Source organism: Cicer arietinum, chromosome 3, assembly GCF_000331145.2.
Source record: "Cicer arietinum cultivar CDC Frontier isolate Library 1 chromosome 3, Cicar.CDCFrontier_v2.0, whole genome shotgun sequence".
NCBI classification, from domain to species: Eukaryota; Viridiplantae; Streptophyta; class Magnoliopsida; order Fabales; family Fabaceae; genus Cicer; species Cicer arietinum.
In genome coordinates this window covers 3255052-3277253 of record NC_021162.2, presented here as the reverse complement: position 1 = coordinate 3277253, position 22202 = coordinate 3255052, and the positions used below count along the sequence as shown (strand labels likewise).

The 22202-nt window shown below is 32.1% G+C and overlaps 3 protein-coding genes and 1 pseudogene across 4 annotated transcripts; 2 read left to right on the top strand and 2 right to left on the bottom strand.

Annotated features, from left to right (window-relative positions):
• Positions 1–6: 6 nt before the first annotated feature.
• On the top strand, positions 7–1155 carry LOC101511735 (uncharacterized). Its single transcript, XM_004491757.2, has one exon. It carries the CDS (start codon positions 255–257, stop codon positions 918–920), a length of 666 nt encoding a protein of 221 aa, XP_004491814.1. The 5' UTR covers positions 7–254; the 3' UTR covers positions 921–1155.
• Positions 1156–4763: 3608 nt separating this feature from the next.
• On the bottom strand, positions 4764–5573 carry LOC140919611 (uncharacterized). The gene is made up of 2 exons (XM_073365987.1): positions 5321–5573; positions 4764–5197 (listed from the first exon to the last, which is right to left on the bottom strand). Exons 1-2 carry the CDS (start codon positions 5571–5573, stop codon positions 4764–4766), a joined length of 687 nt encoding a protein of 228 aa, XP_073222088.1.
• Positions 5574–11704: 6131 nt separating this feature from the next.
• On the top strand, positions 11705–19174 carry LOC101511191 (defective in cullin neddylation protein AAR3). 2 transcript variants are annotated; one of them, XM_004491756.4, is made up of 9 exons: positions 11705–11865; positions 12206–12344; positions 13588–13639; positions 13760–13835; positions 13953–14035; positions 15817–15913; positions 16241–16286; positions 18002–18093; positions 18672–19174. In XM_004491756.4, exons 1-9 carry the CDS (start codon positions 11817–11819, stop codon positions 18971–18973), a joined length of 936 nt encoding a protein of 311 aa, XP_004491813.1. In that variant the 5' UTR covers positions 11705–11816; the 3' UTR covers positions 18974–19174. The 2 variants fall into 2 exon arrangements, with proteins under 2 accessions (XP_004491813.1, XP_004491812.1); XM_004491755.4 differs by having other exon boundaries at positions 17987–18093.
• Positions 19175–20331: 1157 nt separating this feature from the next.
• LOC101489900 (granule-bound starch synthase 2, chloroplastic/amyloplastic-like) overlaps positions 20332–22202 on the bottom strand; it is a 6945-nt pseudogene continuing 5074 nt past the window's right edge.

Below are 22202 nucleotides of genomic sequence, written 5' to 3'. Positions count from 1 at the left end.
TCTTTCTTTCTTCAATTCTCCTCTAAATTTTCAATTTCAATTTCAATTTCGATTTCAATTTCAATCAATTACATAAAAAATCAAAATCCCCCAAAAAATTGATCCTTTAATTTGGATCCATCAGGGAACCCCAAAAACAACAATTCTTCAATTCAATCTTATTGATCATTCTGAATTTATAATCTTTTCAGTTTTAATCGAATTGGGTCGATCCAATTTTAGGGTTTCTTTGATTTGGGGTTGTTGTGATTGAAATGGTCTATTTCCATAACTCAATCTCTCTCTACAACTCCTCCGTTGACCAACCACCATCCATGGCGAATTCCCTCGATTTCGGAAAATCGAAGAACCGTAAGTCACTCAATTCTCTCCAGATTCCACCTTGCCAACGATCTCCATCGTCGGCGGTTGTTGATGTGGTTATATTTCTAGCAGTTATAACTGCCTTAGGGTTCTTGTTTTTTCCATACATTCAAATTGTGATGAGTGAAAGTTTCAAACTTTTTTGTTTGATTATGAATTTGGTAAAAGAAGAAGTTGCTGTTGCACCTTTGATTTATTTTTCAATTGGTGTTAGTGTTTCTTGTGCTGTTTTAGCCACATGGTTTTTTGTGTCTTACACATCAAGGAAATGTGGAAACCCTAATTGTAAGGGTTTAAAGAATGCTGCTGAGTTTGATATTCAGTTAGAAACTGAAGATTGTGTGAAGAATTCACCTTCATTGGGTAAAGATGGTGGTGGGATTAAAAAGGGTCTTTTTAAGCTTCCTTGTGATCATCATCGCGAACTCGAAGCCGAGCTTAAGAAGATGGCGCCTATTAACGGAAGAGCTATTCTTGTTCTTAGAGGAAAATGTGGCTGTTCTGTTGGTAGGTTAGAAGTTCCAGGTCCTAAGAAGAATAGAAAGATCAAGAAATAAGATACAGAAAAAAAAGACTCTTTAACTCATAGGAATGAGATAATAATTGAATACATAACTTAGTTCTAATGGGATGAAGGGTTGGTTATAGTTATATGATGATCAATTCTATTAGGGATTTAGGTTGTTTTTAAATAAGCCTGGTTTGGCAATAAGTTGTAAGGAACTTTGGATCATACACAGTTTGGTTATTTATACATGGGAATATGAGAATACTTTAATCTTATTTACTTCACTTATTTTGCAATTTTTTATTTTGTTCTTTTGAATTTGGTTTTTCTGATTTTGTATTATGGTTACAAAATTACTGTTCTTTTGGTTATTGTGATAAGTATACAGGATTGAAATTGTTCACTATGAAACACTACTATAGACGCACTCCACGTTGACACTAGACATGACACAAACACCAAGACTGTTGAAACCGATCATAATTTGAGAAATGGAACTAAATGTAACTACACGTGTCAAGCTCAAACATTTACACATGTTGGATACCGGACACACCTTCAATCTGCTATATCCGTTGCAAATATTTTTGTAAGGTGCTGGGTTAGAAATGGAGTAAGATGTTGTTCTGATTTTATGAACATACAACTTAACTTCGCCATGTTTGGATCTTAGAAATGTTGTTTAAAAGCGAAACTGATTCAAGGTTTTTTATATTGTTTTCCATACTTAGATTCTAGCTCTACTACATCTGTTAGATAGTGTTTTATCACATTGATTGACATTATAGGCTGAATCATCCAAGAGAAGTTGCCTAGTATGATGTGAATCATGGAATGGAAAACTTAAGTGTAAGATATATTTTCTACAGGTATCTGTAAGCTCTGATTTGTTTATTAGAATTAACTTTTTAGAAAATTGAATTTATTCAAAATTTCATGAGGTCCTTTATTATTATTTTTTATGCCAATAGTCTTTACTTTATCACTTTGTCGTGTGTCAAGTTAGTCTTTCATATTTTAAAAACATTTAAACCATTGGACCAACCTTCATTCTTCATCCCCTTGATTTTCTATAAAAAATGTTTCACCACTCAGCTCCCTATTAGACCTGATTTGACAACAAGGAACCCGATAAAAAAATGAAAAGAACGTGTTAAATTTGATGGATTAGGGATTGCAGCTGTTATTTTGATGTTATTTTGTTAATCGAGGATGTAATTTACCTTTTTGATTAGTTGGAACTTTTCGTGTTAAACGATGTTGACGTTTTTGAACATAAAAAACTAAAAAAAATTATTAACATATATGAAAAAAGAAATGAATAATTGATGCAAAAATAATAAAATATTTTTTTCCATAGTACAAAAATATTAAGATAATATAGATCTTTGGTGCAAATTTGCCTTGAATTTTCATATGAAGCAACTCATAAAAATAGTAACTTGCTGCATTTGTTGTCTTGATCTTAACTTCTTATTATCCAACTTGTTACCAATCATCATGGATACAGCCTAACAACTTTTGAGCCTAAAAATTGACTCTTGATGGTAAGTTTTTATATGAAATATATACACAAGGTATTTGCAAAGCAAACTGAACAAACCTATTTGGTTTGTGTTTTGTGGATTTGTTGAAATGTTGGTAGTTGAACATGTTTTTTGTTCGAAATACCCTAGCAGCGAAATTTGCACCCAACTATATGTGAAAAATAAAGTATTGAGACACAATCTTTTACCATGTAAGCTGCAGTCAGAGGACATTGCACATATATATTATTATTATTCTCTTCCTGCAATTGATGGATAGTTAGAGGAGAGGGATAATATTTAGCTCTAGGATTGCATAATGAATAACAAATTGATTTGAACATCATGATATTTATTCGGTGAATTTATTCAGTGAATGTTAATGTTTAAAAGTGATTTTAAATTTTAATAAAGATCGACGACACTCTTTGGAATGGTTTTCTTGGTGTTATGATTGAAACAACGACTCAATCGAAGTCAGTTTGATAAAATAAATATAAAACGAGTGTGTCTCTCAAACCTCAATTCATCGAACTTACACCAATTAAGTCATTGTATCAGACTTAAAGGCAAAAAGGTCTATTAATTTATACTTTTAAGGAATGTTATCGACCATCGTTAGAATTTCGAGTAATTTTTAAATACAATTCACGGTGGATCAACTTATAGTTTGCCTATTTATTTGATGTTAATCATTCGAGAACTGCTAAGAACACACTCTCTAATACCATCCACAATAGAACACTCTCATTTTGATACTTAAAATTAGTCCCACAGGTAAACATCGTTCATTTAATAATTTTTTAACGTTAGTATCTATAACACACATTTCCTCCAATCTAACACCTCAAAAATAATTACTAAATGAGTCTCACTAGTAATTCTATATCAATACATTTCAACAAGACACATTTGTTTTAACACAATTTAATAAGCGAGATCCACAAAAATAAAAGAGAGAAATTGTATTTATATATTTTCACCCTTTCCTAATAGGCACTCAATTTTATTTTTCCACAATGGAGTATCTATTTGGCTTGGTGCTAAATAGGGGAAGTACTCCATTGTGGATGCCCTAACACACGTTTTAACACACTTTTTTCTATTGGTTGAAATTTACACGAGACCCACTAAATTATGTGTGAGTTCCATTTAAATTTATTTGATCTATATAAATTTTAATCAATAAAAGAAAATGTATTAAAAAATATGTGAAATAAATGTGTTCTTAGCATATTCAATTTATTATATAATGAGCTGAAAATTGCTGAATACATTGTCCTTAGTTTAGATTGAGTTTTTTATTTGAATTTAATTGGTGTATATGACAAATATTTTATTTTTTTAATGTCAATAATTATAATTGTTTTGAGTCACTCATGATCTATTGTATCATTGCAATTGTTTGATAGTGTATAATGTAAGTTTCACACTAATAGTGTATTAAAGTTAAAATCTTTTTCTTTATGATAATATGTAGATTCTGTATTGCATCTTTGATCATTAAAAGTCTACTTAAATTCTTCGAAGGAATCTATGTTAGTGATGAGGTTATGTTATGAGACAACCCTCACTTGTACGTGATGATGTTATGTAATATAAAAAGGATACAAATTTATTATCTCTAGTTCTCATTTTTTTTCCTTTCAATATAAGATTAAAAGACAAATCTGTACTGTGCTTGAGTAATAGATTAAAAGATTAAAGACAAATAAAAATTCTTAGAAATATAATTAATTATTTCAGTTAAGTTTCTTTCATTTTAATTTTATTTTGAAGATAGATGGAAGGATTTTTCCACAAAATATATATTATAAAACGTTGGAAAAATAGAAGGAGATGTAAACTATAGAATTTAAGTTGGATGACTGAAATGGAGGAGTGTCTTGGTATTTTATGTGATAAAAAAGTATCAATTGTCGCTCGTGTTCTTCTTTACTCTTGGAATAAACAAGAATATCATCAATGAACACAATCACAAATTGATCCAAGAATGGTTTAAAAATTTGATTTATCAAATTCATAAAAGCTGCATGGGCATTAGTAAGTCCAAAGGACATAATCAGAAATTCATAATGTCCATAACGCATGCAGAAAGCTGTCTTCGTTATATCACCCCTCTTAATCTTCAACTGTTGATACTCCAATCGTAAATCGATCTTAGAAAAACATTGAACTCCTTGAAGTTAATCAAACAACTCATCAATGTGTGGCAAATGGCATTTATTCTTTACATTTACTTTATTCAACTGTCTATAGTCTACACATAGTCGCATGAATCCGTTTTTCTTCTTTATAAATAAGACTGGTGCTCCCCAAGGAGAAGAACTTAAACGAATAAAACCCTTATCAAGAAGATCTTGAAGTTACTCCCTTAACTCCTTAAGTTCTGTTGGGGCCATACGATAAGAAGGTGTGGATATAGGATGAGTGTTAGGAACTAAGTCTATAGAGAACTCAATCTCCCTATTAGGTGGCAACCCAAGAAGCTCTTCAGGAAAAACATTTGGAAATTCACATGCTATTGAATTTTTTTTTTCTAATTTCTCCTCGGCCACTTGTGTATCCCTTACCAAGGCTAAGTACACTTGACAACCTCTTCTCATTAACTTGCTAGTACTCAAGGTTGAGATTTGGTTATGTGGTACCCAACAACGTTCTCCTTGAAACGAGAAGACTGATTTCCCCAATATCTCAAATTTCACCACTTTCTTATGACAATCCAAAGTGGCATGATGAAAAGCCAACCAATCCATACCCAAAATCACATCAAAATATATGAAGTCAATAACTACTAAATCTATTGACAACACCTTGCCCTAAATAGTTATATCACAAGAACGATACACCAATTTAGCAAGCAATTTTCCCCCAACTGGTGTAGCTACAACTAAAGACTCTTATAAAGAAGATGAACATTTACCAAGTCGAGTAGCAAACCATGATGATACAAAAGAAGGAATAGCTCCAGGATCAAACAAAATATGAGCATCTCTCGAACAAATAGAACTTATACTTGTAACTATTGCGTTGGATGTTTGAGCATCCTGACAAGTCAAAGCAAACACCCGAGCCTGACCTCTTCTTGTTGGTATATGTCCTCTACCACCAAATCCTCTACCTCCCTGCTGAGATGTTCCTAAACCTTTGACAGAAGAATTTCCACTTTGTCGCATGATGTAGATTGAGCCTAAGAATTTGCCAAAGTTGTTGGTGTTGATGCATAACTAGAGGATGGATGTGTCGTATCTACAGGACAATCCCTCCTGATGTGACCTACTTGGCCACATTGATAACACACCTTACTATCACCATCTCTGGAACAATTTCCAAAGTGAAACCTACCACAAATATAACACCGTGTAGCTGAAACACCAGAATGTCTCTGAGGAAAAATGGAGCGTGATGCTACTCCAGAATTTGATCTAAGACTCTGCACTGTCCTATAAGATTGTCCGGTATGACCACCTCTTTGAGACATGAGTCTTTGTTACCCCTGATAACCAAACATAAATTCACCACCACATTTCAGATAGTTAATGTAAGATTCTTCAACCCTTTATTTCTGTCGTGAATCTTGTCTATTACCTCCTTTTTCTTTCTGTCGTTGCTCAATCTGAAGTGCCAAACTCAAAACCTCAACAAAAGTAGAAAAATTCGACCCAACCACATATCTAAATAAGTAATCCCTCAATCGTCTAATAAACTTCTTGCCATGCATCTCCTCCGTAATAGAGTAAAGAACGTGTCTAGAGAGTTGTGTAAAAGGAGCACTATACTCTGAAACTGTCATACCATTCGTTTGCTCTAATCACTCAAACTCATGAGCTAATCCATCTTTAACAATCTATGGAAGAAAACGAGCCATGAACAATTGAGACGACTCCCTCCATGCTAGCGGAGGTGACCCAACTTGTCTAACACGTGACACTATATCAAATCAATCACGTGTCACACCTATTAGCTGAAATGATGTCAATTATACTGCTCTTACCTCAGAACAACCCAATGCTCTTCAAAGCTGCTATAGACTATCAATGAATTGTTGTGGGTCCTCAGTTGCACTAGACCCATAAAAATTAGGGGGTTTAAGTTTCATGAAGTTTGGTAAAGTAACCTTAATCCCCCTCGTTGCAGCCATCGTTTGAAGCTCAACTTGTCTAACCTCTTATTGACCATTGGGATTTTCATTTCTTTGATCACCCTCTTGTTGTTGTCCGACGACAACCCCAACAAGTTGTTGCACAACTTGTTGTAATCCCTGCAGACCAGCAACAAACTCTTCCATGGCTGGATTTCTACGCCTTCTCCTAGGTACCTCAACATCATCATCCAAGCCACATCTGCTAACATTAGCTCTACATCTATTTCTAGCACGAACTGAAACACGACCTCGTTGATGAGCGCATTGGTCTTGGGCAATTGAATCATCAACAATTTCCCTTATTGTAGGATTCTTAGTCTTGTGTGGCATTCTCACATAATCAAAGAACATTGATCAAAAATTGAACAAGACGACAAGAAAATGTGGAAAGATAGTGATGATGAATTTAAACACACATTCAGACAACATATGAGACTCTTATAGAGTGCTAATAGCCCTTGCAAGTAAGTTGTGCCCGAGTACTCAATTTACTGACAAGAATCTATTATCACTCTATGTTTGCAGCTATTAGGACCTACGACTGAGCTTTGATACCAACTTTGTCACGACCCAAAAACTAAACGTCATGACCGATACACAAGTTAAACTCCTAGCCTGACAAACCTATCAACTAACTTAACAATTAAGCAACTAAATCGTTCTCAATAACCATTTCAAAAAAATATATATAATTTTTCTTAAAATTTCGACACAGTATCCTCTATAACTTAAACGTTTTCAAATTTGTAAAATTCCTGTTTAAACTCTAAATTCAGTCATAATCCATACAGCATAATCTAAATATTCAGTACATCTTCCAAAAGACTTTCTAGACTCAAAATAGCTGCAAATTACATCATGACTCAATAGACTTTACCAAAAAAAAAAGTTCGTTGATCAAAGAGGCCTACCAAAATAAATATGATCGAAACTTTAATCTACTAATAGCTTACTACTCAGCTGCTTACGAATCTAAAAAAAATAAACAACATGAAGGGGTAAATCACAAAAACTTAGTGAAGAGACAACAATAACCATCAACTATAAGGGAAACACAAAAAAGGCATGAATAATTGTTTTGCAATCTTGTAGGAATTTTCTTAAACAATGCTATCTCAAATATAGATAATTCTCAAGTAAAGTATACACATATAAAATCAATAAACTTATAGTTTAGCCATTCAGATAGAAATATGAAAAATTCAATTAATAGCGAAACAAAATTAAAATGAACAACCTTAAAATCATCATAGAAAATAAAATAAGTAAAAATACAAATTCTTGAGAACCAAGAAGCAACTTCATCTAATTGATAGTCTTTTCCACCTAAGGGTGACCTTTCCCTTAGGAGTGACTCCATCTAACGGATAATCCTATCCTCTGAATCCCGCAACACATCGTCACACATTAGTTAAGGAGCTTACATCTCGTTGATTGCCCTATCCTCATACGGATGACATTTCTCATAGGGGCGACTCCATCTAACGGGTAACTCTCTCTTATCAAAACGAGGTAACTAGGTGCACCTAACGCTGTTAACGGTTTCATAATTATAACAACAATTTCCCAAATCACGTATTTAAAAATCATATCTCATTTCATCGTAATTCATGGAAAACATATTCAACCGCATAACAATTCAATATTTAAATACTTTTAACTCATACATAACTCAAACTAATAACATATTATATAACAAAGACCGTTAAAATAAATAAATGATGAAATCGAGAAAGAATTCAAAGGTTGTGTTTTCCAAATTTTTCAGTAAATACTTTAATATAGAAAGCAAGTAAAATAATAATTATAGCATTATGAAAATATATGACGATGATCGTCGTCTACTCACTACTATGGAGAATCGACTACGTTTGTACTCCAACAACTCCCAGAGTAGCTGTAAGGACCTCAACTGACAAGTTTAAGTATAAAAAATATTCTGAAGACTTTAAAAAAAATTATTCTAAAGTTTAGCTAACTCTAAGAAATCATAAAAATCTTTTAAATCTACTCTAAGCACAAAATAATATTTTGAAACAAAACTATATTTTTCTAGAGATTTATATTAGCATTAGAGTTGTGTATTTACCTTAAAAGAGTCTCAATAAACAACTCTAAAAAAATGAGTACTCTTGTCCTTCCTTAGAGCATAAACTCTAACCCAGAAATCCTACCTAATAACTTGCATACCCTTCCTATGGGTTTATGATTTAAGGAAACTAGTTTGTGACTTTAAGTGAGAAGAAGAAAAAGAAGAGAAAAAGGAAAGAAAATAAAAAAAAAAATGGGCGTGGGGTAGAGAAGGACCGTGAGAGAAGAAGAATGAGGAAAGAAGGAGACGGAAAAAAAAAGTGGAGTGAAGTTGGTTTTATTTGTTTATTTAGTATTATTGTTGTTATTATTATTATTATTATTATTATTATTATTATTATTATTATTATTATTATTATTATTATTATTATTATTATTATTATTATTATTATTATTGTTGTTGTTGTTGTTGTTGTTGTTTAAAATGAAACGGGGAGTTTCAATCAGTGTAGCACTTATAGTAGAAAATGGTATAAATTAAATTAGTTAGTTTGGGCATATGAAGATGAGATTGATATATTATGTAGTGAGAAGAGTATATCAAATAGAGGATAATCAAATCATTAGCGGTAAATGAAGGCATAGAAAAATTATAAGAGAAACTAATAAAAAGAAATATAAGATTAATGAGCTGAAACGATGTATGCGATATGCTAGAAAACTATGATGTTCTTTGATCCACGTAGCGGGATAATATTTGGTTCTTGTTATTGTTGATAAAAGTTATTTCAATTTAATGAATTTCCCCTAAAAGAAATCATTTTTCCTTTGCAAGAATTGGACAATCTTTTAAAGAAAAAAGATGACATTTTCTCTAAAATTCTCGTTGATTTTGAATCGAACCGTAAATATTGTTAGACAAAGCAATTATTTTTCTTTCAGTGATTGAATAAGAACTTTTTTGGTTGGGTGGGTAAAAGGGGTCAAGCCCTAGAAAAGAAAAGAAAAATCTAAAGCATATAAGAGAGACAACCAAACTCCTATCGGCTACACACAAAGAGGGAGGAGAAATTCGGGGTTGTATAAAAGACACGATCAATCGAAGAAGAAAGGTCATATTTAGCAAAAGTATTCACTATTTGATTGGTTTCAAGGTGGACATGCAAACGTGTCCTTTATACGAGTAACAAGATCATATCGTAAATGTATAATATTTTTTTCTTCAGAATTAAGGACACTACTTAGGAACTTTAATTTTTATTCAATCCGATTTTTATGTAAACGTGGGATGAAATAAAAAAAAAAGTTTTGTTTTTGAATATAACACATGGTGGTATATATGTACCGTGAATTTTAGGATTTGGTTTATTTAGAGTGAAAAACCCAACTCACTTCAGAAAATAAAGTGAATAATATCAATCATGATAAAATAAATGATTAATATTATATACACATGCATAAGTCAAAATAACTATCATAGTTTAGATACTTGACCATAAAAAATATATTCCACTTGAAACTAAACTACTTTAAGAATATATTCTATATGCTTAAAATATGACGAAAATTCCATGTTGGCTTTCTCGTAAAGTTATTTAGCAACTGACATAATTTCACAGCACACTTTGCATCAATTCCCATGTGCTAACCTGCTATCAATAATTCATCAATCACAATAGTTATAATATCAACCATTGATTTATCCATTTTTCAATTTCTCATTTTAGAAAAATCAAATCATTCAAAATTTAACTTCTAGTAAAATACAATATGAAGATCGAAACTAGTTGAATCACATAAAATCTCATTTTATACAAATTGCAAATTAACGTGCATTGAACAAAAAATGATACGTTGTTCTCTAGAGCTTGGAAGAGGAGAACATTGTGAAAGATGTTTCTCATGCTTAATTTAAACTTTGACGAGTATTATAAATATTTATTGAAGGAGTAATATAAGTGACAATTGAAACAACTAGCAAAGGAAACTTGACAACTGATTAGAAAAAGCCGCTCACTTATAATCATTATATAAGTGACAATTGAAACAACTAGCAAAGGAAACTTGACAACTGATTAGAAAAAGCCGCTCACTTATAATCATTATATAAGCACTAGTATCAACAATTCAAATTGATTTTAGGAAGATATATCCAAGAATAGATTATAAGGCGACTTTGCAATTGATTTATAATTTCATCTCAATTACTTTTTTCTTTAAGGTTGATGTCGATATTATCCCCTTCATTTTATTTGGTCTTATAGTAAGCGCCATATCTGAGAATTTAAAGTTGATCACCCTAAAATGATGATCAATTAATATTGATTATTAGATTTCTCATACACTTCTATTTCTGCTGCTGATATTCCAATGAGTGAGAGTGTACTTGTAAAGAATACTCTGATGTCAAAGTACCTAATGGTGATAAAATTATTTTAATATGATTGGTTAAGTTAATACACTTGAGGGGATTGAACCCCTATTTATAGTAGTGTTGGACCCCAAATTGTTTGATGATCTTAACCCTTCGATTAGTCTACTTATTTAAATCTCATCTTGACTCGAGAGTCATTGTAGCTCAATCATAAAAGGAATCGATGAATCATCCTTTAATTTGAGCAAATGTAATTATAAATAGAGCCGTTGTGGTTAATCTTTAAATAAATACTATTGAATTATTATTTGATATTAATAAATATTGTTATTTATTGAACCTAACCTCTCTATTTGATGAAACTTACTCTTGTGATAAGTTTGTTGAAAGGTTTCTTTATTATGAGTAAATGTTTTTATTAATAAAGCTCTTATAGTTCAATTAGGATAATAGCTAACTATGTGTCCTTAAAACTCGAATAATTTATTATCTTTAAAGCATGGAACTTGATAATCAATGTATAGTCAATATTTCTTACTTTCTTGATCTTTACTAGAATCACAAAAGATTTATTATTAATTTATGATGTCGTGTTTCTTCGGACATAGTTTATCATATTTTATTTCTTATATTGATTAGCAATACGTAGAAGCTTATTTTGAAATACAAGATAAATCGATTTTTTTTTTTTGACAAAGTAGATAAATTTTATTACTTTGCGAAATTTTATTTATGAAACAAATCTAAAATTTTGAAATTAAGAAGTGGTATAAAAATCTAGTTTGGACAACATTGCGTCTCTCTCTCTCTCTCTCTCACACAAGCATCCTCTCTACTTGCTCGAACAACTTCGGTAGGGCAAGTTTCTCCATGGATGCATCTCGATTCGACATCTTCGAAATCTATCGAAGATTTTGTGGTAATTCTCTCTCACTTACTCTTTTCAATTACAATATTCCAATTCTTAAAATCATGCACCAATTTTTGTTTCTCATTTTAAAGTTCCTTTTTTTCCTTTTGGGTCGTTGAAAGGAGCTTCAGTTTTTCTTGATTTTAATCCTATTGTTTAATTTGAGCTCCATAGTATTTACCTCTTTAAAAAAAACTTGAAAAAAGAGAACTTGAAGCAGACATTTTTTTTAGTGTTAATTTATATATATATATATATATATATATATATATATATATATATTTTTTGTGATTGTGGATTTTGATATGTTATGTGTTATTATTTATGATTTTGAGTTTGTTTTGTGAAGATATAAAATCAGGAAATGCATATATGAAATCGGGACTTGAAGAAGGGTATAGACAAGACAGTGACCTTCATAAGGCTAAGTTCTTAAGGGATGCACTGACGCACCTCTCACAATTGGTGGAGTCCAGAGTTAGTACAGGGTATGTTCTGTTCTATTTCTCTCTTTGAGATTATCTTGGGATAATCTTGAAACTAAATAGTTGTTTGTTGTATTAATATGATTCATTTTGAATTTTGTGATTCTAATTTATTGATCTAAGATTTGATACTAATTTATTGATTTCTTTTATTGGGAGTTTGTGAATTATAGTTACTACTGCTGCATATTTTTGCATGAGTTTGTATATGTTCTCTTCGCGCCAACGGCATAGTGATATTAAATTAAATTAAAAAAAATTATGATGTATCTGTCATATACTTAGTGAAGCGAATGTCGTATATATTGGTGCTACCAGCACTCGTGATCAGTCCATGCTCAAGCTATTTATTTTTCAGTAATAGTAAAACACTATTAAGTATTATTGGTTCTGATTTAAATCAAACGAGACTTCGGATGTGGGATCGAATCCTACCAGCAAAGTTTCTGATGTTTATAGGAAAATTATGTCTAGGTTTTTTCTAGAATATTAACTACAATGCTGCTGATGCTTATAAGTGGACTTAACTGACGTCACTCGCCGAAAAGTCGGAAAAGCAGCGCGCATTGAATTCTAATTATTGTCTGTAGAAAAAAAGAATTATTAATTAATTACTAAAAAACACTGAAAAGTTGCGCTTTGAAACACTAAAAGTTGCATCAGTTATTGAAAGGCGAGACCGCCGGTTTCATTTGAACTGAAATCAGCTGGTTTTGACCGACTCAACTGGCTCATGACTGGTTTAGTGGCAGAAACCATCCTGCATTACCGGATGGGCTATCGGTTTGGTTCCCGGTTAAACTGGTTGGACCAGCTGATCTGAGTTTAATATGTTGTCTTCCTTTAGATTTGTAGTTTCCCAATAATTTCAAGTTTCAATTTCTATAAATGTTTGTTCTCTTATGTGATGTTCACCTGTGTTTATTAATATATCTGTGGGATTTTCTACAATTTTTGGTTTCCGTATATTGGAAAAACGAATGCAGGCTTTGGCTAAATCCTGGTAGCTTTTTTCATAGACATGTTTGGATCTTTTGTGATTTACATTTGCAATCTGCATCGAAGTTTTGCTTCTAAAGAAACAATTTTTTCTTTCTACTCCACCTTATTTTCATTGTCTTTGTCACATGCACTTCTGTATCATGTATAGATTAATGAAATTTAAATGTTCATAAAATTGCACGATTACACCTAGTGAGCATCTTTCATCTCTGATTTTAAATTTTTTGACGTGCCAAATTTTCAGGGTAACAATTTTTGATGAACTTTCAATGCTCATGTCTCGGCTGGATTTGATGGTGAGTTTTGATTCAATACCACATTCAGTCATGCATATGTTTATCCAATTATCCAATATATTGTGTTACCTCTTTAACATCTTTAATTTAAATATTTACTTTATTTGTTTCTCTGTCTAGGTAAACTTTTCAGAGTTCTCTCGGTTTTATGAATTTGTTTTCTTCATGTGTCGCGAAAATGGTCAAAAGAACATCAGTAAGTATCCCAGATAAATGATTTATGTACAGTCTTCTATTAAATCCTTTTAATGGTGAAGTAGAATGTAATACTCACTGGTTGTCCTTTGTTTTGTAAAATTTTGATAATTTACAGCTGTAACCAAGGCACTTGCTGCTTGGAAATTAGTTCTTAATGGGCGGTTTCCACTGCTTCGTCCATGGTGTGACTTTGTTGAGGTAAAATAATGCTTAGGCCTTAGAGGGCTGAGAAACTTTTATGAGATTTCCTTTTTTTGTTGTGGTATTTGAAAGGGAAAGGGAGGCGTTGCGAGTTGCAACTTTAACTTCTGCATCCCCATATCTGTGTCGTATCGTACTGGTGTCATATTATACTGATGTCGTATCACTATCACGTATCTAGGCTTTCATAAGTTTGGAGATAAAATAATATTTTTTATTTCATGCCCCATTCCACCACAAAGAGCTTTGAATCCATTCTATTGGGAGGTGGGATTAGGATTCCATGCTCATTGGAATCAGTGTTGATAAATGGTGGTCACTGCGCCATTTATCAAAAGAGCTTTGTTGTGGTATTTGAAAGGGAAAGGGAGGTGTTGCGAGTTGCAACTTTAACTTCTGCATCCCCATATCTGTGTCGTATCGTACTGGTGTCATATTATACTGATGTCGTATCACTATCACGTATCTAGGCTTTCATAAGTTTGGAGATAAAATAATATTTTTTATTTCATGCCCCATTCCACCACAAAGAGCTTTGAATCCATTCTATTGGGAGGTGGGATTAGGATTCCATGCTCATTGGAATCAGTGTTGATAAATGGTGGTCACTGCGCCGTCATTCTGCCATGGTGTAGTGGATTTTTGGATAATCGCCATAGGCAGTTTGTGAAGGAATGTCCACTATGGCATGTTTATATGGCAGATTTTCGTCCTTCCGCCATATTCCACCGTTCAACAACACTGCCGTTACTAGAATGTTTTTAATTTTTATTTTCTCAGTATATCCTAATTAATTTACAAAATGAGAAATGAGATTTGTCATCCTTGTTGAATTTGAAGTACTTAAATCTCATGAGCAACAGGTGGTGCTATTACTAGAATGTTCATAAAAATGTTAATGTGCACACTTCAATTATTTGCCTTATTTTAATGTCAATATTTTGTTACTGTAAAGTTATAAAAAAATAAACTTGAATGTCTCTCAAGGTTATATCATTTAGATCAACTTTAATTTTATTCCATATTATTTCGTGTATTGATTAAAATGATATGAAACAAGTTGGGAATGATCAGCTTATTCCATGGAACACCATTTTATGATATTCTTGTCTTAGGTGGTTTTAGCATGTTGAAGGTCCATAGAAGCATTGACCAAGATGGTTGATCAGATGGAGGGTAGTTCAATAGTTGGGAGTAGCGAAAAAAAAACTATAGGGGAAATCATTGAAAATGATTTTGAATTAAATGGTCTATCGTTAGAACGATGAGTCATGATAGAATGTTATGAATTCATTTGACCTATATGACTGACTGCACTAGAGGAAAAAGACTTCGGTCGATTTCACCTTTGGATAATGATTTTCATGTCATATTTTCTAACTTAGGTAACATGTTTCAATTATCAGGTTTTTATTATAAGTACAAATTTGACACCGCTTTTTCAACTTCCTATTTCCAGTGATTTTGGAATCATTTTTTTTGAAAGATTTATTGAAAATGAAAATAGAAATACACAAGCACTCTGTTCTAGCCCTATGAAATGTTAAGTGCTTGCAATAATATAACAAAAAATAATTAGATGATTTGATTTTTAAGCTTATCGAAGATTCTTTTTTAGATGTCAATGTATCTAAAACATTTCTGATTACCCCTAACCAATGCCCGCATGAAAATTGCCGTGCATCATTTAAATCTCAAACTAAAAGGCCCATTTATTATAGGGTCGTTTTATTTTCATTTAATTTCTATTGGAAACTGATCTGTTACTTTTTGTTTAGAAAAATCAGCGATACAACATATCTGAGGATACGTGGCAACAGGTTCTATCTTTCAGCTTGTGCACACGTGATAGCCTAGATGCATATGATCCTGAAGGTACTGCTCTCATCGTTTACTTTTTACAATTAGCTATATAGATGCATAATTTTGTACTCATATACCTCTCTTCATGTCATTTAATTAAAACTCTTTTCTATGCATTAATACTTGCATGGTCATCTCATTTCTGCTCTTCATGCTGCATCTGCATGTCTATTTGGATTGTTAGTATTTGGAAATGATATTAAAGTACTCTCATCATGTTAAATAGTCAGAAAAAAAAGGAAAGAAAATATTGTGACCTTTAAAAGATAGAAGGTTAGACTAGAAGTTTGTTGAATATGATTACTTGAGAAGTGATCTGTTTTATTTTTGTACTTGCAGGTGCTTGGCCAGTTTTAATAGATGATTTTGTCGAGCATATGTACAGGTTTGGTTTCTTTATGGCCAAACAAAGCATCTTGAGTTCTTATAACGATTTTAATGATAAAATTCTTATTGTTAGATTTGCTGAAACCAGTTCTCGTCTGTTGTCTTTATGTTTCAGATTTTTTTTATATATAAGTACGCTTAAAGATTTTTTTATAGGCAAATATTAGTGGTTAGTTAGGGCCGAGGGAGGGGTTATTTGTTAGCGACAAAGATCGGACTTTGGACCTCGTTCTTATTCTTAATACTCATTCAGCGTCCCAACCCTTATCACCGAGCTACACTTTTGGGGACGTAAGTTTTAAGATTGTTGTTAGCATGTTATGGACATGTAAGCAAGTTTCTTAGAATCGACAGTAGCTACAGATCCTGATATCTATAAGAGCTGCTGATTCAGGCGTGTCAGAGTTCCAGACAATGTTGTCAAAATCACAATTTTTCTCGCAGGATTGCACAATCCTACAATCTTTGCCCCTTTCTCCATGCTCCGTTGCAGATAGAAATTGCTGCTGGATTGTGCTTTTTTCCATAAGATCGTGGGATAGGATGGTGATAAAAACTGGTATTTATGTTGATGAATTACAAAAGGAATAATTATTTACCAGTGGTTTTGGGTCTGGTTTGGGGTTCACTTGGTTTTTTTTCGTGATCCTTTTTCTTCGGACTGCTACTGAAGCTCCGTCAGCAGTGTTGTCATCTGTGACCTGTCATATGTGTCATCTGTGTCTCTATCTCTGCCTATCTGCTTTCTATGTGCATGCAACGGCGATGGCTGAACTATGTTTACTGCGTTCCTCTCGATAACCAGTATAATTAGGGTTTTCTAACTGGGCCAAGCAGGCCCAATTCCTCTCACATTTTTTTTTCCTGAGGGGATTTGTTGTTATGACCCGTAGTTCTAAACTCTGGTTTTCTTTAACTCTACCACTATCCTTGATTTACAATCTTTTATCCCCCTCTGGTCCTAGGTAGGATTTCGAGTTTGACAATATTTGTTCCAGATGTTGGTCACTTGAGATTTTGCGTTCATTAAAATAGAGTCAGTTATGTCACAGTTGCTTGAATGCATGAATGAGGAGTGGTACGGCATTATTAACATTAAATTTCTAATCTGATTCTCTTAACAAAATTGTGCGATTAGTTTGACCTTCCATTCAACCGATTAATTTCGTGCCTGAATTCTGAGTGAATTTTAGATATCCTAGATCCTATAAGAATAAGAATTTTAAAAAATTTGTCGATCAGATAGAAATGAACAGGGAGCTCCTTGACCACTCACATAGGTTAGTGATGAGCGACTTGGAGGTGTCAGATACTTAAATATACAAAACCAATGATAAGCATTTAGGAGAGTTCATCTTCAACATGATATTGGAACCTCTTTGTTAGGGAGAGAGGAAAATGTTAGTAGCAGGAATCGAACCCTAAACCTCTTTTATAATGCCTCTTAATAATCTTGTTTTGTTAAACTCTATAGGTGCATCTCAGTGAGGTGACTAGCATACATCGAATTAACAAACCTTGCTTTGAAGTCTTGTTGTATAGTTAAAATTAAAGACTTGTATGATGTTTCCTTGTTAGCTGGGTTTAATTTTCCTTACAAGTTCTGAAATTTTGCAACAACCACATTTTTGGCATTCTGTGTGATAAATTTTGAACTCACTGGATTTTACTTTATCAGCATATCTGAACTTTGTTTAGTTTATTGTCATGCAGGATACAGGGATCGTATTATGATAATTCCAACTTCCATTGTAACTGTGGTGATCCTGAATCTCTGTCATGTGTTTTGGAGGAACCAATTTCTGGTCAGTTTATTGAAGTTACTACTTACAACCATTCACTGATATATATATATATATATATATAAGGAAATAGTCTTTTTGGTGTATAACAAAAGCTTATATGTAGTTTTCGGACCTCTATTTTACCTCATTCACGATTTTGGTTTTAGACCTTATTTTTTAAAATGATTGACTTTTTACCACCTATTTATTTTGAGGTTGAATTTTGAGGATGTGGTGGGGCAACTTAGTCGATAACGTTAAACTGTCTTTCGTGGATTCTTACTTGAAAACTAATTTATATTTAATCAAAATATACATTAATCAATATCACAAAAACAACCAAGTTTGATGTAAGACATTCTCACTTAATAACTCATCTCCATGACATTAACTTAATTGTCACATAAGAATCTCAGTTGTCAAATAATAAAAAATCAACCCCAAATGTAAGTGTGGAAAAATATTGGACATTTTAAAAAAGAGGAACAGAAACCGCGTTTTGGACCGAAATCACAAATGACACAAAATATAGGGGTAAAAACTATATTTTTGAAGCCTATAATTATAAATCTTTAGCTGATTTTTGTTTTTTCATACAGGACTGAAAAGTTTTACTGGTCTAAAGAGGAAGTTTGCTGAAGAAACAAGAAAAGATGATATGGATTATTCCAATACATGTGATGATGACATGAATTCCTCAAACTGTAAAAAAATTAGAGCTTATGGTGTAGATGATTGGGAGAACAATCCACAAGAGGAATGTATGGAAACTAGTAGACAAAGTAGTTCATCAAAGTCTCCATGTGCAGTTGAAGGTTGTTTATCAAAGGGATTTGCAGGACTACTCTCAACTAGTTCCTATGTGCAGTTTCGTAGAGAGAGGAGAGCTTCCTTCAGATGAATGAAGCACTCTTTACAGTTATTAAAGTATATATACAAATTGCTTTTGGTAGTTGATGTATTTTATTTTGTATCAACTATAATAATTATTTAATTGCATGTAGTTGATTATGGTAGCTGACTATATATTTTTTCATATGTAATAATACTTTAAAGATTTTTTTTTTGGGGAAATAATACTTTGAAGTTTTGAAAGCGCTTATTTTGAAAAGTTTATAAAATTACATTGTGTAGTTCTTTAATGTAATGGTAACTAATGAGAAAAGGTCTTTGACAAAGAAAGTCCTTATCATGCTTGTAGTTAGTTTTTTTATTATTAAATATTGGTTTAATTGTAGTTTTGGTTATCTTGATTTTTATCAATTTTTTGAATTGGTCTCTTATTTTAAAATCTAATAGTTTTGGTTCATCTGTCAATTTTTTTTTAACTAAAATAGTGATATGATATATTTTAAACGACTGATTAATACATATAAAGTTTTAATAAAATATTTCAAAAATTTTAGTTTCAACTTTAAAAATGATTTATTTATATAATTAAATTAATAACATAATTAATTTATTTAGATGGTTTTACATATTAAAATTGTATGTCATGTCATTTAAAATATATAAAATTATTTTTGTTTTTAGTTAAAAAAATCTCAAAGAGGACCAAAATTGTTGCGTTTTATAATCGAGGGGGTCAATTTTAAGAATTTGTGAAAATAGAGATACAAAAACTGCAATTAAACTTAAAATATTTTATGAGTAGGAATCATAATGAGTACTCTGAAGTTTATTAAAATCAGACACTTTCATACCAATGACTTACACTTTGTTAGATGCTTCATAAGAAAATGGATTCTTAATTGGGCAAATGGTTCGGTGACTAGTGGGAAGGTATGTTAAATATTCCATTGGAAGAGCAAATTTGCATATAATTACAAGCACAATTAAGCTGCTAACACTTGGTATGATCCTTTAACATGGCATAAAGGGTCAATTGTATTGTGTCATATAACTTGTGCAGCACAAAAAATTGGTCTTCATATTTCCCATAATGAATGATTTTTTAGTGTAAGCCTATGTTCAACTAGCACATTTCATTCCCTAATACAACAATTAGAACATTGAAAACAATTCATAAGAGCTAACTCATCATTAAAAGTCTACTTTGGTGGCACCTATGAAGCAAAAGAAAACAACATTTACACCAGACAATCCAAATCCAAACCCAAACATGCAAACATCAAAATCAATTTAAAAAAATAGAAGTGATTAAATTTAACTACATGGATCAGTACCGACGTTGACATACTGGCCTCACATTCAATCTAAAATGTCGATGCTATATAAGATGAAACAAATGCAAATAATTCACCTTTGGTATTTGGCAGCAAGAAAAACTTCCTCATACTGTTGAGCAACATTATCCCAACTAAGATTTTGACTCATCCCTCTTCTTTGAAGCCCTTCTCAGCTCTTCTTATACTCCCTATAAGTACACAAATAGTTCCCTAATGCATGCACTAACTTACCTGAATCTGCACTATCAAAAGTCCATCCAACACCTGATTCATCAAAAGGATTAAAAGGCTCCACAATATCTCTAAGTCCACCAACACCATGTACAATAGGACCTGTCTCATAGTTCATTCCATAAAGTTGGTTTAACCCACATGGCTCAAATATTGATGGCATAAGCAATATGTCTACACCTGAAATTACCCTATGAGTCATTTTCACAGTAAAACCAACCCATCCTCTTACTTTATCATTATATTCGCTTTTGAATCGCCTAAGTATTTGTTCTATATTATGTCTTCTAGTTCCTAACATGATTAGTTGCACATTTTGATCCATCATCCAAGGAATTGCTTCGACTATGAGATCAACACCTTTTTGTTTATCTAACCTTTCGATTAAACCGATTACCGAGACATCTTCACGAGCCGGAAGACCAAGCTCTTTTTGTAAGGTTTCTTTACATTGAGACTTACCACTAAGTAGTGTCTCAAGGGAGTAGTTAGTGTATCCATTTGATTTCAAGTGAATATCAAAGAAAAGGTTCCAATCTTTGTTAGGTTTTGTTAGAATAACATATCTAGCTATAAAGAAAATAGATAAATAAAAGCACACAAGACACAAATGATTGATCATGAAGTTCGACCAATTGTGCATATGTCTTCGACAACAAAGAAACAGTTGTATTATTCTATTATGTAATGCTTAGGGTTATAGAGTATAAAAGTATGATTAAATAATACAATTCATATTACAAGATTTTCCACTTATTAGTGAATATGATTCATACTCAATATGTTTTCTTTCGAAGTAAGATGTTTTGTTAGAACAACAAATTCGACTCTAAAGAAAACAAATAAATAAACGCACACAAAACACAAATGATTGATCAGCTCCGACAATAGAGAGATTATTGTAGTTTCATTCCACCATGGCACCACCAAACACGAGTACCTATTAACCGTACTGACTGTTCATTTATCAGTGAATATTGAGTTACACTCGACGTGTTTTTGTTTAGATGTACATGTTGTACAAACTTTTTTTCTTCTCTCTTTCTTACTTAAACTTCATTTTCTTTTTTGAATGAAATATGAATGTGATAGAGAAATTGAGTATTTTTTATGATGATTATATTTTACTTGGTGAGCTATGTTATGAATCACAAGAGATGATCTTGCATATTTCATCAAACCTTGGTCACGATAATAAGCTTTTAGATACACTAATAATAATGCAATATGCCAACCATTTCCTATGAACACCAAATTTCCATCTCCATGGCAAACACCACCACCACATGGAACATGCCATGAAACTTGAAAATTGTGATTTATTTGTTTTTAGAACAAAAAACAACATATAGCTAGACCTATGCAGCACAAAAACTTAAGTTGAAGACATGTCTGAGTGTACGACAATCTATGACACTGACACATGTTTCATTTAATCTTTTCATTTTTCTTAAATGATTATTAGTGTCTGCATGTCAGTGTTGTGTCATGTTTTTCTGTGTTTCATAGGACAAGAGTATCACATAATTGATCAAATTACAAAGCCATTTTAGTTTATGTACCTCAACAGCTGCCTTGCAAAACAACACCATAATTTTTAGAATCCTGTTCCACAAAAGAAATCACAACTCTTTATTATGTTTCAACTTTCAAAGCAAGATGAATTTGTAAGATACCTTTTGAAACATAAAAATAATATATATATATATA

What these genes read in the sequence shown, in the direction of transcription:
- LOC101511735 (XM_004491757.2), top strand. Translation starts at nt 255, where the DNA reads ATGGTCTATTTCCATAACTCAATCTCTCTCTACAACTCCTCCGTTGAC.
- LOC140919611 (XM_073365987.1), bottom strand. Translation starts at nt 5,573, where the DNA reads ATGCGACAAAGTGGAAATTCTTCTGTCAAAGGTTTAGGAACATCTCAG. An exon ending in ATGGTTTGCTACTCGACTTG is followed by an intron (nt 5,198 to 5,320) that starts GTAAATGTTCAT and finishes TGTTGTCAATAG; the next exon opens with ATTTAGTAGTTATTGACTTC.
- LOC101511191 (XM_004491755.4), top strand. Translation starts at nt 11,817, where the DNA reads ATGGATGCATCTCGATTCGACATCTTCGAAATCTATCGAAGATTTTGT. An exon ending in TGTCTCGGCTGGATTTGATG is followed by an intron (nt 13,640 to 13,759) that starts GTGAGTTTTGAT and finishes TTCTCTGTCTAG; the next exon opens with GTAAACTTTTCAGAGTTCTC. An exon ending in TTTGTCGAGCATATGTACAG is followed by an intron (nt 16,287 to 17,986) that starts GTTTGGTTTCTT and finishes AACTTTGTTTAG; the next exon opens with TTTATTGTCATGCAGGATAC.